The sequence below is a fragment of the Malaclemys terrapin genome, chromosome 6 (assembly GCF_027887155.1).
Source record: "Malaclemys terrapin pileata isolate rMalTer1 chromosome 6, rMalTer1.hap1, whole genome shotgun sequence".
Lineage (NCBI taxonomy): Eukaryota > Metazoa > Chordata > Testudines > Emydidae > Malaclemys > Malaclemys terrapin.
Window position 1 is genome coordinate 88,225,406 of NC_071510.1, and position 14,691 is coordinate 88,240,096.

The window sequence follows — 14,691 nt, forward strand, 5'->3', positions numbered from 1 at the left end:
CGTAAAATTGTTAAGCAAAGGAAGGTAAATGGCAAAAGAACATAATCATTCAAAATAATAATCTCTCATCTTCTCCCTTCTTCCCTCTTCCATATTAGAGATCGGGCCTTCATTTTCGACACACGGATAATACTGTGCAGTGGCTAAGGGCAATGGAATCCATTGGTCTACCTAAGGTAAGTATTTAAATGACATGACACAATAACTGCCCATGGACCAAGTTGACTAAAACAGTGAGATTATTTTCCCCTTAATTTGCTTAAATAAAATATTGTTGAAAGCTTCAGTACTGGGAAGACCTAGTTCAGGAAATAAATCTAAAGCTTAGAAATGTTTGTTTGCTTTTTGTGTCTTTTGTCTCTTGTCACCTTCCATCTGCTACTCATAGTTCCATTATTTTGTCTTATTTTCTTCCTATTTATTTCCAGTGACTTTGTTTTTAGTCTATCCTGAATCTTCCCAGTAGATCCCATGGTGTCCTTCCATTTGATTCCCTCGTAATGATTTCTCTGGGTTTTCTTTCATGTTACTTCCTGTCCTCCTTCCCTTCTCTCTTTGCCCCCATCTTACACATTCCCTTTGCTTTTCTCTCCCTTTCTGTGTTGCCCATCAACAGTTTCTCCTGATCAAAGATATTTAATACAAGGCTGGGTGGAAGCCTTTGCTGTGGCTACTCTCCGAACAGTGCTTGGTGCCTCTCAGTCACGGAACCAATGGCACTTCTGCGCCTTTATGCATTTGCCCAGGCAGCTTGTTAGCCAGCAATGTTTCTTAAAAAGCTGTTTTACTTCTTCATATCTGTAGAACATTAACTCTTATTTCAGACCCTATTGCTTGCTTTAGGCTTGTTCAGTTTATTTGGTGGCTGGCTATGTCAGTTCAACAGACATCTAACTTCTCTTACTTCCACTCTGCCTCCCTCTCTGAAAGGTTTCACTCATGTCATGTCCCCTCTGTGCCAGGGAGGGTCATGTACTAGAAGGGCCAAGAGCTTGCTGAATCTGCCACAAGTGTTGTGACATAATGATATGGAGTGTTGCCTATGACTTCCTGTGGGTACTCTGGGTGGTGAGGCACCTCATTATCACCTGCCCTTAGCATGAGGAAGCTTTGTCTGTATCTAATGGGGAGGACAGCTCCCCAACTCCACTGAACATGGGCAACATAAGCACTCCACTCTAGGCCTTGCAGGCCCTGCTGCTCTCTACAGGTTATTAGGCACACTTCAACCCTCTAGTAGAGCACCTTGACAGTGCTTGCAGTTCTAGATAGCTAATTTGTCTAGTAATGACCATTTAAAGCTATTGTAATGCAGCATCACTGTTCTCTAGAGGGCCCAGTTGGACTAATGAGAGAGTATATATTACTAGTCAGAATAACAATTCTATTCTTTATTTTTTAGATCTTTTATCCAGAGACTACAGATGTCTATGATAGGAAAAACATACCTAAAATGATATACTGCATTCATGCACTAAGGTAACTAGTGATGGGGTGGGGGGGAAGTTTTAGATTTGGTGACCAACTTTCAGGCATGTAGTTTCCAACTGGCTTCAGGTAACTGGTGTTCTTAACAGAAGTTTGTACTTTAAAACTTTAGTGTGTCATTGTCTGTTAAGTTTATTGACTTTGTTCTGGGCCATGGGTTTTTGAATACAATATAAGCCTAAATGAATTTTTATTACAGCACTATTGGGCAAATACTTCTGAAGTAGAAGTTTAAAAAAACAAAAACAAACTACTGAAATAAATAGGAGGGCTGTTTGCACGAATCTCCCACAAACCCACCATTTGGAAAGTTGACGCATTTGTGTAAAATAAAAAACCTCTTTTAGACACCTCTCAATCTTCAGACACTAAGCAAAAATCACCTTTTTAGAGTGATGGTAACTTCCTCCAGAACCTGATTAAAATTATAGACTATGGCAAACCACTTGAAACTGTCTCACCGTATTGATTTCCCATTTCTACAAATAAGTGCTGGTACACTTAATTAAGCTTCCATGTTAATACAATGCTAGTAGAAATGTGTTGACCAGGGGAATGAAAATGAGGCTGTGCCTTGACACCAAATTAGAACTATTGCCTTCCAAAGTGAAGACTGACCAGTATATACATTCTTAATCATTCATACCCCCAAATTATTTTGCCTCAGGTTTTTAAATGTGTTGGGCAAATTTCTCTTAGATATCTAGCTAGTTTAGTTGTAATGCAGTACAAAGCCAGGGAAGTTTTGGTTACACCACTACAATGGAACTAAAAGCTTTTTCTGCCTTAAAACTTCTTCCTCTTGATTTAAAGTGCGAGTCTAGAACCTCTGTCTCTGATGTTCTGATCCTGGTGGTAGTATTTGCAGACTAGACTCCCTCCTGGTTCTGTTAAGCTCTCTTGCCATAGATGGAAGCCTTTTCCTTTCATAACTTTTGTTAGTGTCAGGATTGTAAAGATGAGTTTGGGGCATAATTTAACTATTCTGTTTTGTCAGCACTCATAGCTGAGCCATTTGGCATGTCAGTAGCCTTAGGAACTACTAAATGTGCCATAGGTGAAATGTTTTACTTATAGCATAATCGTTGAAATGCTGCTGCTGCTCCTGCAGTCTTGTGTAAGAAGTGTACCTAATACCAGTAAATAAGGTATACATTCAAAGTTTAATGTTTTTCTTTCAAAATGCTGGGAGTTTGGCATTAGCAGTCATCTCAATTCTTTTGCAATAAGTGTTGCCATTTAAATTATTGCATTCTCAGCTCTCTGTGAGCTGAGGGGTGAAAACATTATTAACTGGACAGCATTGCAATGATTACATAAATACAGGAGGGTAGTCAAAAACTGTGTAGCTGGTCTTTCTGTCAGTGAGTGTCTTGTGTAAGCTTGAAATGATTTCCTGAAGTGGACACATGGGGCTCTTAATATTAAGCAGCTTATAAAGAAATGGTGGGCTAAGTTCCATTCCGGTGATGTCACAATCTTTATTCAGATGTCAGATGTTCTCCAGAAAGGGGAATAGAACCAGTCTTTGAAATGGTTTATATTTGCTGAAACTGAAGACTTTAATTGGTTGGTGGGATTGACTAATACTTTTTACCCATATTTACTGTATCTTTTTTTTTATACATTTGCTTCAGCTTTGCATGTTGCTTGCAATAGCAGTGTATCAATTAGTATCTTCCTTCTTGAACTGTGTTTTGCAATGGTTTGGTTCTTGAGGTATTCATTTTCCCTTCTGCAGCCTGACCTTGGTCAGGACGCATGCCAAGCCATCAGAGCTGATCTGTGTAGTTTATTGGCCTTCATTCTCAATTTGTTTTCATTTCACTTAAATTCTTCTTGCTATGGTACATATCAGCACGAAGTTACAACACTCAAATCTTAAAAACAAACAAAAAAACAAAATGGTACTATCAACCGGTGATTCTGTGCCATGAATTGCCCACCCTTCCTTTTGACAGCTTTTAACTCTGTGCTGCTTTGACTTTATGTGTAAGACGCAGGCGTACAGTCACTGCACGCTGTCCACATTTTCTCTGACCTCTTCTAAAATGCTTCGTGACCATGTGATACATTTCTCAACTGTAATTGTCTTGCAGCTTAAGCCCCAACGTTTGTCTTGCATTACACACACAGCTGCATTAAAATAACATTTAAATGTTTGAATTTGCAACATTAAAGTTAAGAAATGCCAGAATTAAGGTTGGCCATGTACCCTTAATTCATCCTCCTTGTGTATGTGCATTATGATAGACTTTAATTACATGATCATATATTTTTCTGCAGGACCCCAAATGGATTCAATACAAAAGGTGGATGGTGCTCTGGGGGTAAATCATGGTTAAGGTTAAGATTTTGTCACTGTGACTTTTACTAAAAATAACCAGCAGGTTGCAGGCAATAAACAAAAAATCATGGGACTCTGTGACCTGTCTCTTACGTTTAGTGTTTAAAAAAAAAAAAAAAAAATATGGGAGGGGGTGGACTTGGGGGCAGAGATAGAAATGTCAACTGGAGCCCCGTGGGGGGGAGGGAGGAGGACTGACCGCCTGAGCCCCACCGGAAGGGTGGGTGGGTGTATGTACGCACGCATGGCACAGACCGAAATCCGTGACTAAATTGTATCCTTACTCATGGTTGTACAGTGAAAAAGGCTATGTTCTGTAGGACCCTATAGCCATTTGTTTCAGAAGTTAGAAGGTATGTCGTGAATGAGGCAGGGGATTAGAGAAGAGGATGAACTTCTGCCTAAGGCAACTGAACATTGCTCTGGAGTAGAACTGGATTCTATTCCTGCCTGTATTACAATCCTCCTAAGTGATGCTAGTCAAGTTGCTTAAACTAAACATTTCAGACGTGGACACTAACTGTTGCTTGTTTTGTGAGAATTCACAGTGTGAGATCCTGGTGTTGGATTTGCAGAAATGCTGAGCACTCTTAGCTGCTCCTGAAGTCGATGGGAGCTGTGCTTTAAAAGAATAATGCTAACTAAATCAGGCTCTAGTCACTTCAAATTGAACACCAAAATTAATAAATGTTCTTGACTTTAATCTCTCTGTGCCTTGGTACCCCATCTGTAAAATGGGATTAGTACCGCCTCAAAAATGTTGTGAAAATAAAATATTTGTGACGCAATCATACTATAGTGATGAGCACTACGAAAAAGCCCATGAGGGAACACTGAATTCTGTATTTGGAGCAGGGTTTGAATGGTGCCCAGTGGATAAGGTCTGTGGCCACATTTTGAACAATAAGGAGAGAACAAAATATTGACCAGCTACTCATTAAGTGCATCCAATTAGTGCATAGCATAAGGAATGGGGTCGGGGGAGGGGGGGAAATGAAATGTGATCATGTAATTAAAGACTGTACCATAATGCATATGCACAAGCAGGCTGAATTAAGGATGCTTGTGCAACCTTAATCTGGCACTTCTTAACTTTTGAGCAGTCGACTTTGCAACCGTAATAATGTTCTTTTAACATAACTTTTGATCTCTATAAATTCCTAGCTTTAAAAATAAAGAAGTCCAAGTGATGGAATCTTTTCTTCAGGTTTGTTTTTTATGTTGATTCTCACATGGCTAATGAGCTGGGTTTGAACCTTTAGATCCATAGCACATACCTCTGCTACTTGAGATAATGGAGTAACTGATAGCAGTAGTTGGTTGTGTCCACTTCAAGTTCCAAACTGCCTCACTTGAATTAAATGCTATGAGTATTGATTCCTGAGGCTTAGTAGGAATACTCACTAATAAGGTTCCCAGTAAACATTTGCCCCATGAGTAATCTATTAAACTGAGTCACCCCCACACAGTAAAATGTTCCTTTAAAGCCAGTTAGTTTAAATCAGTGTTCCGATGCAAGTTTAATATTCACATTAAAAATTAAGTCTTATTGTAAAGAATGTGCATTAGATATGCGTGTTTTCCAGTGACTATATTCCTTAATACAAAAGAAGGAAGTTGCATTCCTGACTACCCTTGCATTTTATGTAAAAAGCAAATGAAAAGCAAGCTCCCAGCACCACCTTGTGGTAAACTCCTCCACGCCAAGAAGAATAGAACATTGACCACATTACTCAACCATGTACAGTATAACTGTAGTTTACACAGGAGAGTGATATCTTACATTTATCAGCCACATTCCAAACCACTTCTGCTCTTTTGCAGTATTAAATATTATATAGTGGTGACTGCTAAAAAGCCAGCATTTCCCAGGCTAACATCTATGCCATTTTTTTATTGGGCACTTCAGACAAGACTGAGGGCTAATCTATATCAGGATTGCTACAGCGGTGCAGCTGTACTGATGTAGCTGCACTCAGGGCCGGCTCTAGCTTTTTTGCCACCCCAAGCAGCAAAAAAAAAAAAAAGGGGGGGGGGGGGGCAGCCGGACTGCTGAAGCAAAACAACAACAACAACAAAAACGGCAGCCTCAGGGAGCGTATGGAGGGCAGTCAAGGTGGCTCGCAGGGGGGTGAAGGGCAGTGACTGCCTGTGGGCAGCCAGGTGCTGCAGCCCACTCGCAGCTGGGCAAGAGGGGCTCCCCCCTCTGGCCTTGCGGTGCCTCTCCTGGCCAGGTAGGCGGAGAAGGTGCTGGCTCAGCCGCTCTTTTAAAGGTGGCTCAGCCGGGCCGGGCTGAGAGCAGTGAAGGTGGCGGGGAGTGGCGTGTCCTGAGGAGCCCGGCGGCACGGTGAGCGGTGGGGATGGCTAGTTCCTGCCCCCCCAGGCTGGGGTCCGTGCCCCTGCAGGGTTGGGCTGGGACTGGCGGAGTGCGGGGAGCCGGCTGGGGGCCCCCAGAGCTGTGGACCGGACTGCCAAAGCGCCAAAAAAAAGACCCACGAAAAAAACCACGGCACGGCGGCCGGAATGAGCCGCCCCAAGATTGGCTGGAATGCCGCCCCTTACAATGTGCTGCCCCAGGCATGTGCTTTCTCGTCTGGTGCCTGGAGCCAGCCCTGGCTGCACTGCTGTAGTACGGCTAGTGCAGCTGCTCAATGCCGACGGGGGAGAACTTCTCCCATCGATGTAGGGCTGTCCACATGGGTGCTTAGATCAGTTTAACTTATGTCACTCGGCTTTTTCACACCCCTGAGCGACTTAAATTATACCTAAGCAAGCGATAGTGTACAAGCCCATAGTCCTGGCCTTAAAGAGGTTACAGTAAAAGCCTTTCAAAACATTACAAGGGAAGACTAACAAAGCAGTAGTTTGGGAGGACTGCTAATGCAGAGAGACTTGGGTAGTTTGGGGCTTGTTTTAGGTGAATTTTAACTTTTTTCATTAATCTGCTAATTTATTTAATGCCTTCTTGTAAGTTGAGGATGGCAGATGGAATGATTCAGAGTGTTGAAGCAATCTGAAGACTTCCATGTGGTGAGATATGATGATGGGCTTGGATGCTGCAGGGACCTACTGCCTGCAGAAGAATCTGCTTCCTCTGTCCCAGTGGTGGTGGAGAAGAGGAGAGATGGAACCAGTGATGCCCAGTGCCCCTTGTAATTAGAACAGAAAATGTCTGTGGCAACTATTAACAAATATACTTAGTAATGTCTCCTACTGCAATTAATGGGCAACTAAAAAAAGACAGAATATACTTGCTGCAATGTGTAGAGATGACGAGGGGGTTGGGGCGGAGGCACTTAAAAAAAAAAAAGAGGCAAAATAGCTTACCCCTGTTATAAATATTTAGAATGAAAGTGCCTTGTTTGAAATTTGAGAGTCACCCCACAAAAAAAATCACTTCCATTAATTCTGTTGCCAAAATAAATTCTGGAAACTCCTGACTTTTTACAATTAAAGGCCTTGCACATGGTCAGAAGATGTGAATTTACTCAGCTGTTATCCAGATGGCACTATATAGCTTTAAGAATAATTAGTATGGGTTTTCTTGCTACACCAAAATGAAAACAATGGTTCCCGGAGAGCACTCAATTGCACTGAACTCATTTCAGTTCTCTAAAAGCATGAGAGCACTGAGTAAGCTGAAGAGTTTGGTTGGGCTTTTTGAGGGGCTATTTGAGGTTGAAATACTGAGCGCGCTCTCTTAACATTAAATATGCTTAGTCTTAGGAAAATTGAGATGAAACTTTTTCTTTAACCAAAAACATGTGGATTCTGCAAACAGTATTCCTAAGTTTGAATAGTGCATGTGAAAAGGACTACTATGTCTTCAATGCAGTGTCCAGACTTGGATTTAAAGCTGAATGTTGGAAATACCATCCAATATTTGCTAGTTACTGCATTCCAGCTTATATGGAACATTCCCTTCACCTGTTACTATTTATATGGATCCAATAATATCTAAATTTCCTGTTGCAATACATAAACCAGACAATAGAGTGATTCCAAATTGTAATTATTAGTTTATAAAAATTTTCACTTAATTTTCATGTTATGGGATTCCTGATAGACTAGGTTTTGAGTTTCACTGTACTAATTCTGTATTTTAAAGGGCTATTTTGTATGAATCCAGTATCAAGGATTTATCTTTGTGTACACCTTTCCCTTTCCATATACTGAAATATTTCAGCACAGGCAACAAGTCTTGCACTCCATCTGTGTCCTGTCCCCATCTAAGAGAGCTCCTTGGAATATCTACATCTTTTGAAGATTACTTCTCCCTTTCTATTCTCAAACAGTTTACGATGCTCCATAGAAAATAGTCTGATAGTAAAATTTATCCCATATCTGTCCACAGAAGTCAATAGTTAAAGATGAGTTTAATGTAGTAACATTCTAATTATGTTGATCATCATATAAGCTTTGATTTGATTCTACAAAAAGCAGCATTTTATTGAATATGCAAGTCTCTGGCATTGTGACTTTAGTATTTTTCTTCTTTGCAGTTTATATCTGTTCAAACTAGGTATAGCACCACAGATCCAGGATTTACTGGGAAAAGTAGACTTTACAGGTAAGTCGGTTTTAATTAGTCATATTGTAGATAATCTATTGCATCAATAAAACCTGCTAATATTACTGTTTCTAACAACCTACTCTCTATAATGTGAGGTTTTTCCCTCTCCTCTCCCAACATTCTGCACACATCCTAATTGAAGTGATTGGGAGGCTGCTATTTTTAATGAATGTCAGACTTTGAAAAATGGTGGGGAGGGAATTTACATGCCACCTTTGTTATGGCTTTGAAACTGAGATTCTAGCAAAATAAAAAAAACTACTAAGTTAAACAAGCCTTAGCTTTTTAAATTATATAAATTTTAGCTGAGTGCGCTCATCTTTTAATCATTTCCAACTTTCCTTTTTCAATATATAAATAGAGGAGGAAATCAGTAACATGCGAAAGGAGTTGGAGAAATATGGTATACAGATGCCGGCTTTTAGCAAAATTGGTGGTATTCTGGCCAGTGAGTTATCAGTGGATGAAGCTGCATGTAAGTCATCTTTACCATGTTTTCCACCTAATATCTGAATTGACCGTTTTTGCATAAGCTGTTGATGGTTTTGAGTCATTTCATTTAAAATATTACTTGGTAGTAACAGTTGTAGTTAGTAGTAATTTTGATTCCTTGTCTAAATTACCATCATTTCCCATATTTTCTACCTTTAATAACTGTCAAGATGTGCACATCTTGACTGAGTAACTGTTAAGTTATTGTCATGGGGGTTTTTTGCTTTTGGTCTTAGAGCTCTTTGGAGCAGGGAATTGTACCTTCTTATGTCTGTCTGGCAAAAATAAAAGTTCATAATTCTTTTATTAACAATACAGATATCTAGCCTTGGGCAAATTGGTTAACCTCTCTGCATTTCAGTTTTTGTGTAAAATGGTATAGGCCAAAATCTTCTAACAAATTCCTAAAGGTAAAATGTGGACTATAACATATGCCTATATTTAACTTCAGACACTTGTTAGAAGAATTTGGCCTATACCATTTCAGAGATACAAAACGGAGAACAGAGACATTAATTGTCTTGCTCAAGCCATATAAGTTAACCAGTGATAGAATGAAGAATAGAGCTAGAGGTTCTTCAAATGGCTCTGCATAATTCTGTATCTGGGTGCTGCTCCACCTTATGCTGCCTTGCGATGGAACAGTCTGCTAGCTGTGTCAGCTGAAGTGCTGCTCCTCCCCTCAGCATTACATTGTTCTCAAAGTGAGGCTATATAGGGGACGTAGCGCCCTCACCACGCATTTCCTTCCAACCGAGTGCCATGACCAGATGTGAACCTCTAGTTTCTTTGGAACCAGAGCCTCTTTCTTCTTAGATAGTTAGCATTAGCTGTTAGTGATTTCTTTTCAGGCCTGTGTTATGGTGGAACTTCAAAGCAGAAAAGGCTGGATTTTAAGAGATGCATTTCCTGCCCGGGCAGTGCGTCAAATGCCAAGGAGAAAGATGTTTGCCTTCTGGTTGTTTGATCTGTAGGACCTGTACTTGCAGATCCAGAAAGGATACGGAGACTCCTTTACAGCTCCATCTCCTGAAGGAAGCCCTTGAGCCTGGGCCAGACTCTCTGATTCTGAGCAATTCTCCGGTCCAGGGTTGAAAAAGCTAGTCTCTCCACCAGTTGGCACCAACAAAGGGCCAACAAGTTCCAAGAGGCCACAGCCACATCCAGGAATGGATCTGATCCCTCAGCTAAGCCTCTGAGGCTACGCATGGCTGAACCGAGGGCCACATGGTCAGACACTACTGCCCCAGTTCCGGAAGAGAGAGAGTTCAGCTATCTTCACCGGTGCTGTGCCTCATGCCGCACAGTTCTCTGATCCTGGTGGAACCCCTCAGCTTCAGGACCAGGATGAGCTTCAGCATCCCTTTCCAAATCTAGGAAGATAGACTCCATCGATGCACCAGAACTGGAGTCATCAGTGCCTTTGGTGTTGTGACAGTTGGCACTGAAAAGAGGCATAAGGACAAAGGGACTGTTAGGTCTAATGCATGGGAACCAGCACTACTATCTGATTCAGGCAAGGTGTCTACAGCACAAGGTGTCTACGGTACTGAAATACAGACTTTGGTCTGTGTGATGAGTTGGATCATAGAAACCCCCTTGGGGCTGCCAACTGATGTGCCAAGACTACTACTTCTCCTCCTTTCCCTGCCAGCTTGGGACTCCAGCACCCTGTCTTGTTGAGCCAGACACAGCCGTCTGCTCCAACACAAGCCCAGGGTCTGAACCACATGCCCCAAAGATGCAGACTTGCTTAAAAGCAATTTAAGAAGTGTTCTTGTCTTTAACACACAGATGCTAAACTCCCAATGGGGTCCAAACCCCAAATAAATCCGTTTGACCCTGTATAAAGCTTATACAGGGTAAACTCATAAATTGTTCGCCCTCTAAAACACTGATAGAGAGAGATGCACAGCTGCTCCCCCCCTCCCCCCGGTATTAATACATACTCTGGATTCATTAATAAGTAAAAAGTCATTTTATTAAATACAGAAAGTAGGATTTAAGTGGTTCAAAGTAATAGCAGACAGACCAAAGTGAATTACCAAGTAAAATAAAATAAAACACGCAAGTCTGAGTCTAATACAGTAAGAAAGCGGAGTACAGATGATAACCTCACCCTTAGAGGAATTCCAGTAAGCTTCCTTTTACAGGCTAGTCTCCTTCTAGTCTGGGTCCAGCAATCACTCACACCCCCTGCAGTTACTGTTCTTTGTTCCAGTTTCTTTTAGGCATCCTTGGGGATGGAGAGGTATCTTTTTAGCCAGCTGAAGACCAAATGGAGGGGTTTCCCAGGGATTTAAGTAGACTTTCTCTTTTGGGTGGAGACCCCCCCTCCTCTCTCCTATGCAAAGTCCAGCTCCAAGATAGTTTTGGAGTCACATGGGCAAGTCACATGTCCATGCGTGACTGAGTTTCTTACTGACCAGGCCACATTCCTGGGAAAGCTCCGATGTGGGTTAGTGTCTTCGAGTTCATTGTTGGCTTAAGTGGTTCTTGATTGGGCACTTAATTTGCACATTCCTTTCTCAAGAAGCTGCCCAAATGCTTTACTAGGGATACTTCGAAATACAAGCAAGTATACAGCCAATAATCCTAATGTCAAGTACCAAAATGATACATTCATACAAATAGGAGGAATATATTCAGTAGATCATAACCTTTACATAGATATGTTACATGGCATATGTAGCATAAAACATATTCCAATTATATCATATATGCATTCATAAGCATATTCCCACGAAGCCTTATGGGGGGCACTGTCACAGTCTGCCTTCCGCATCAGTAACGAGGGAGCTGGACTTGTGTATAACACTGGATCCAATATCATCTCAATTGTCAGTTCCACTGTTGGTTCCTGCTTCGGCTTCCATTTCAGCTCCAGCATTGGTTCCAGAAAGTGCTATCACAATGGCAGCCCAGGTTTATCTCCTGACATATTGGAGCAGAGTCTGAAATGCAAGAGCTTGAAGAGGTGACTTGTTTCTCTGATTCCAAGATCCTCTTTTTCATCTCCTGCTAGGAAGAAGAGACTAGAAGATATTGAGTCTCTTTTTATGGATCCCTCTATGATCTCTCCTTTTAGCACCCCGGAAGGGTTTCCACAAAGAGCTGGTTTCCCCCATATTTCCCACTGGGCCTCTTGTTCCTGGTTCATTCTATCTCTGATCTGGATTTCTATCAAGAAAAATAGAGGAAGAATGCAAAGACTGATAGCACTCTTTGGCCCTCCGATGCCCAACGTTTTCCCAAATTGTAGTTAATGGGGAGACTGGCAGTCCTGGGCCCATTAACTTATTGGGGGCCACCTCAGGAACTTTTCAGCTACCTTTTGCATAGATAGAGGGGTAATGTCTCAACTACTAAGGATTTGGCAGCCGAGAGTTCCTTGAAATTGATTCTTCCTGATCCGCTGACTTTTCAGGCAATTATGCCTAAAGTTTTGTCCAAGGGAGAAGATGGAGTAGCTCTCCTTTTTGAACAGGAGCAGATGGGTATGGATTATAAGCCAGTTCTGTCACCCAAAGAACATGTTGCTTCAGCATCCCCCGCCACCTGAGGACACTGTGTAGTTCCACAGTCTGAGGTACCACATACTTCCACCTTGAATCTGCTTCAAGTGCCTGTGAAAGAGACTTTCCATTCAGTATTCAATTATCCTTAGTGCTACAGTTAAGAGTAGGATATCCTTACCCATCTTGGATGTACTGTTACAGCCTGCTAGATAAGTTTGTGCCCTTCTGCATCTGGTCAACTCCAGAGAAGATGGGCAAACTGTACCAGATACCCTCTGACATTTTTTTTTTTTCTTGCTTTCAAACCATCCTGTGCCTAATTCCCTGGTGATGGCTGCTACAGTAATAGGGCAAAATCTGGACAAAAACACTTCACACCAGCTGATAAAGAAGGCAAAAATCAACTTGCTGGGGTTCTCCTCATCCCTTGGTATTATGGGGGCAAATCATCAAATGTCAGGATGACAGGAGGAAGGTTGGCTAAACTTCCTTCTGAGCCTCCTGTGATGCTTCAAACTCCTATGCAAGAGCATTGGCATCTACTATGCCCTTAGGAGACATGCATGGCCTTGTTCCTCATCCCTAGCTATGACACCAGATTGAAGCAGAGGACATCTACTTTAAAGGTGAAGGTCTGTTTAATGAAAAAGCAGACACATTTTTGGAAAAATGTGAAGGTCATGAGATTAACACCTCGTTCTCTGTGCCTAATTTCGTCCACAATAAAGCGAGCCTCCACTCCCTCCTTTCTGGTAGCAGATGCAGTCCTTCCTTATCCTATTTTTCAACAGATCAGATGCAGCAGCAGCAGGCAGTTTCTCAGTCAGTATATAAAAAGGCCTTTCACGCAAAGGTCTAAACCTAAACAACTTGTTTCCTCCTCGTGCAACCTCAAGCCCTGGTTTTGATGAGATGATACACAGTCAAGAACCAGTCAACCAGGACTGAACTATCCCTGTATTTGGAGACCGGCTAGCCCAGTTCGTCAGTCTTTGGAGGCAAATTGCCTTCGACCAATGACTTACAGATCATCAAAAGGGGTTATGCCATACAATTTGAAAGATTGCCTCCCCTCTCTCCCACCTACCTTATTGTTTCAGGGACCCCGTTTATGAGGCAATTCTTATAGTAGAAGTGGAAAAATAGCTTCTGATAGGAGCAGTTGAGGAGGTTCATGAATTCTTGAGGGGTCAGGGTTTTTATTCTCTCGGTTTTCTGGTATGGAAGAAAGATGGGAGGTTTCAGCAGATACTAGAGTTAAAGGCATTAAACGGGTACATTTGGAAATACTGGTTCCATAAATTGGCTCCAGCTACCATAATCCCTTTGTTGTTGGTCATGAATTGATTCTTGGCTCTCTAAGACATGTATTTTTATACTTAAATTTATCAAAATCATTGCAAGTGCCTTTGATTTGTGGTGGCCAGATGCTGCTTCCAGTATCAGGTGTTCCTGTTTGGCCTTTCCATGGCTCCCAGAAATTTTACAAAATGCCTCTTTGCAGTAGCGGATCATCTGAGGAATTAGGTTTGGTTGGTTGGTTTGTACACTTAGTTAGTCGATGGGCTACTGAAGGCCTCTGTGCACGAGGGTCTGTTAAACCATATTGTCTTCACGAAAAACCTTTTCAGATCTAGGGCTCTTAATCAATTGTCCGAAGTTGATCCTCTGCCCTTCACATACGTTTCCTTTTATAGGTGAAACTTAGTTATTTGTAAGGCACTAGAAAGATTTCCAAGTATTTTAACTCTAAAGTAATATCATGACAAGTTTGTTCTATAATTAACTTAGTATTTTAAAATTTGGGTCTGAGAATTTTAAAGTTTGAGTGAAATTCTTTTTGGGGTCTTATGGTAGCCTACATGACCCCATTTGCCTATCTGAGAATGAGATGTATGCAGCATTGGATGTCTGTTCTACAGAAAAAGTCAGTTGTTGATCACCATGCCTTAGACTATCATAACCCCCCTAGATTGTGGTCAGTCAAAATGACTGCTCAGGGGCGTACAGTTAAATCCTCTCGGACCATCCCAGTCAGTGAGTTTAGATGCATCAACCAAGGGCTGTGGGGGGGGCGCGGTACACTGGAATTATTTGACAACTCAAGGGCACCGCTCTGCTTAGGAGAAAACCCTGCACCTCAATGTATTGGAATTAAGAGATGTTCATCTGGCTCTCAAGTTGTTATGCCCCCCACCTGCAGGGGAGGGTTGTACAAGTGATTACAATACATCAGTAATGCATTCCACTGACAAGCTGCCAAGGGTGGGGGT

General features: G+C 41.8%; 1 protein-coding gene across 2 annotated transcripts in view; it reads left to right on the forward strand.

Annotated features, from left to right (window-relative positions):
• The window catches only part of IQGAP2 (IQ motif containing GTPase activating protein 2), a 236,203-nt gene that overhangs the window by 128,294 nt on the left and 93,218 nt on the right, over window positions 1-14,691 (forward strand). For both annotated transcript variants that reach the window (XM_054031558.1, XM_054031559.1), the window contains exons 4-7: window positions 99-176; window positions 1,403-1,479; window positions 8,338-8,405; window positions 8,770-8,883. In XM_054031558.1, coding sequence (XP_053887533.1) covers window positions 99-176; window positions 1,403-1,479; window positions 8,338-8,405; window positions 8,770-8,883 — 337 coding nt within the window. The remainder of the gene's footprint in view (window positions 1-98; window positions 177-1,402; window positions 1,480-8,337; window positions 8,406-8,769; window positions 8,884-14,691) is intronic.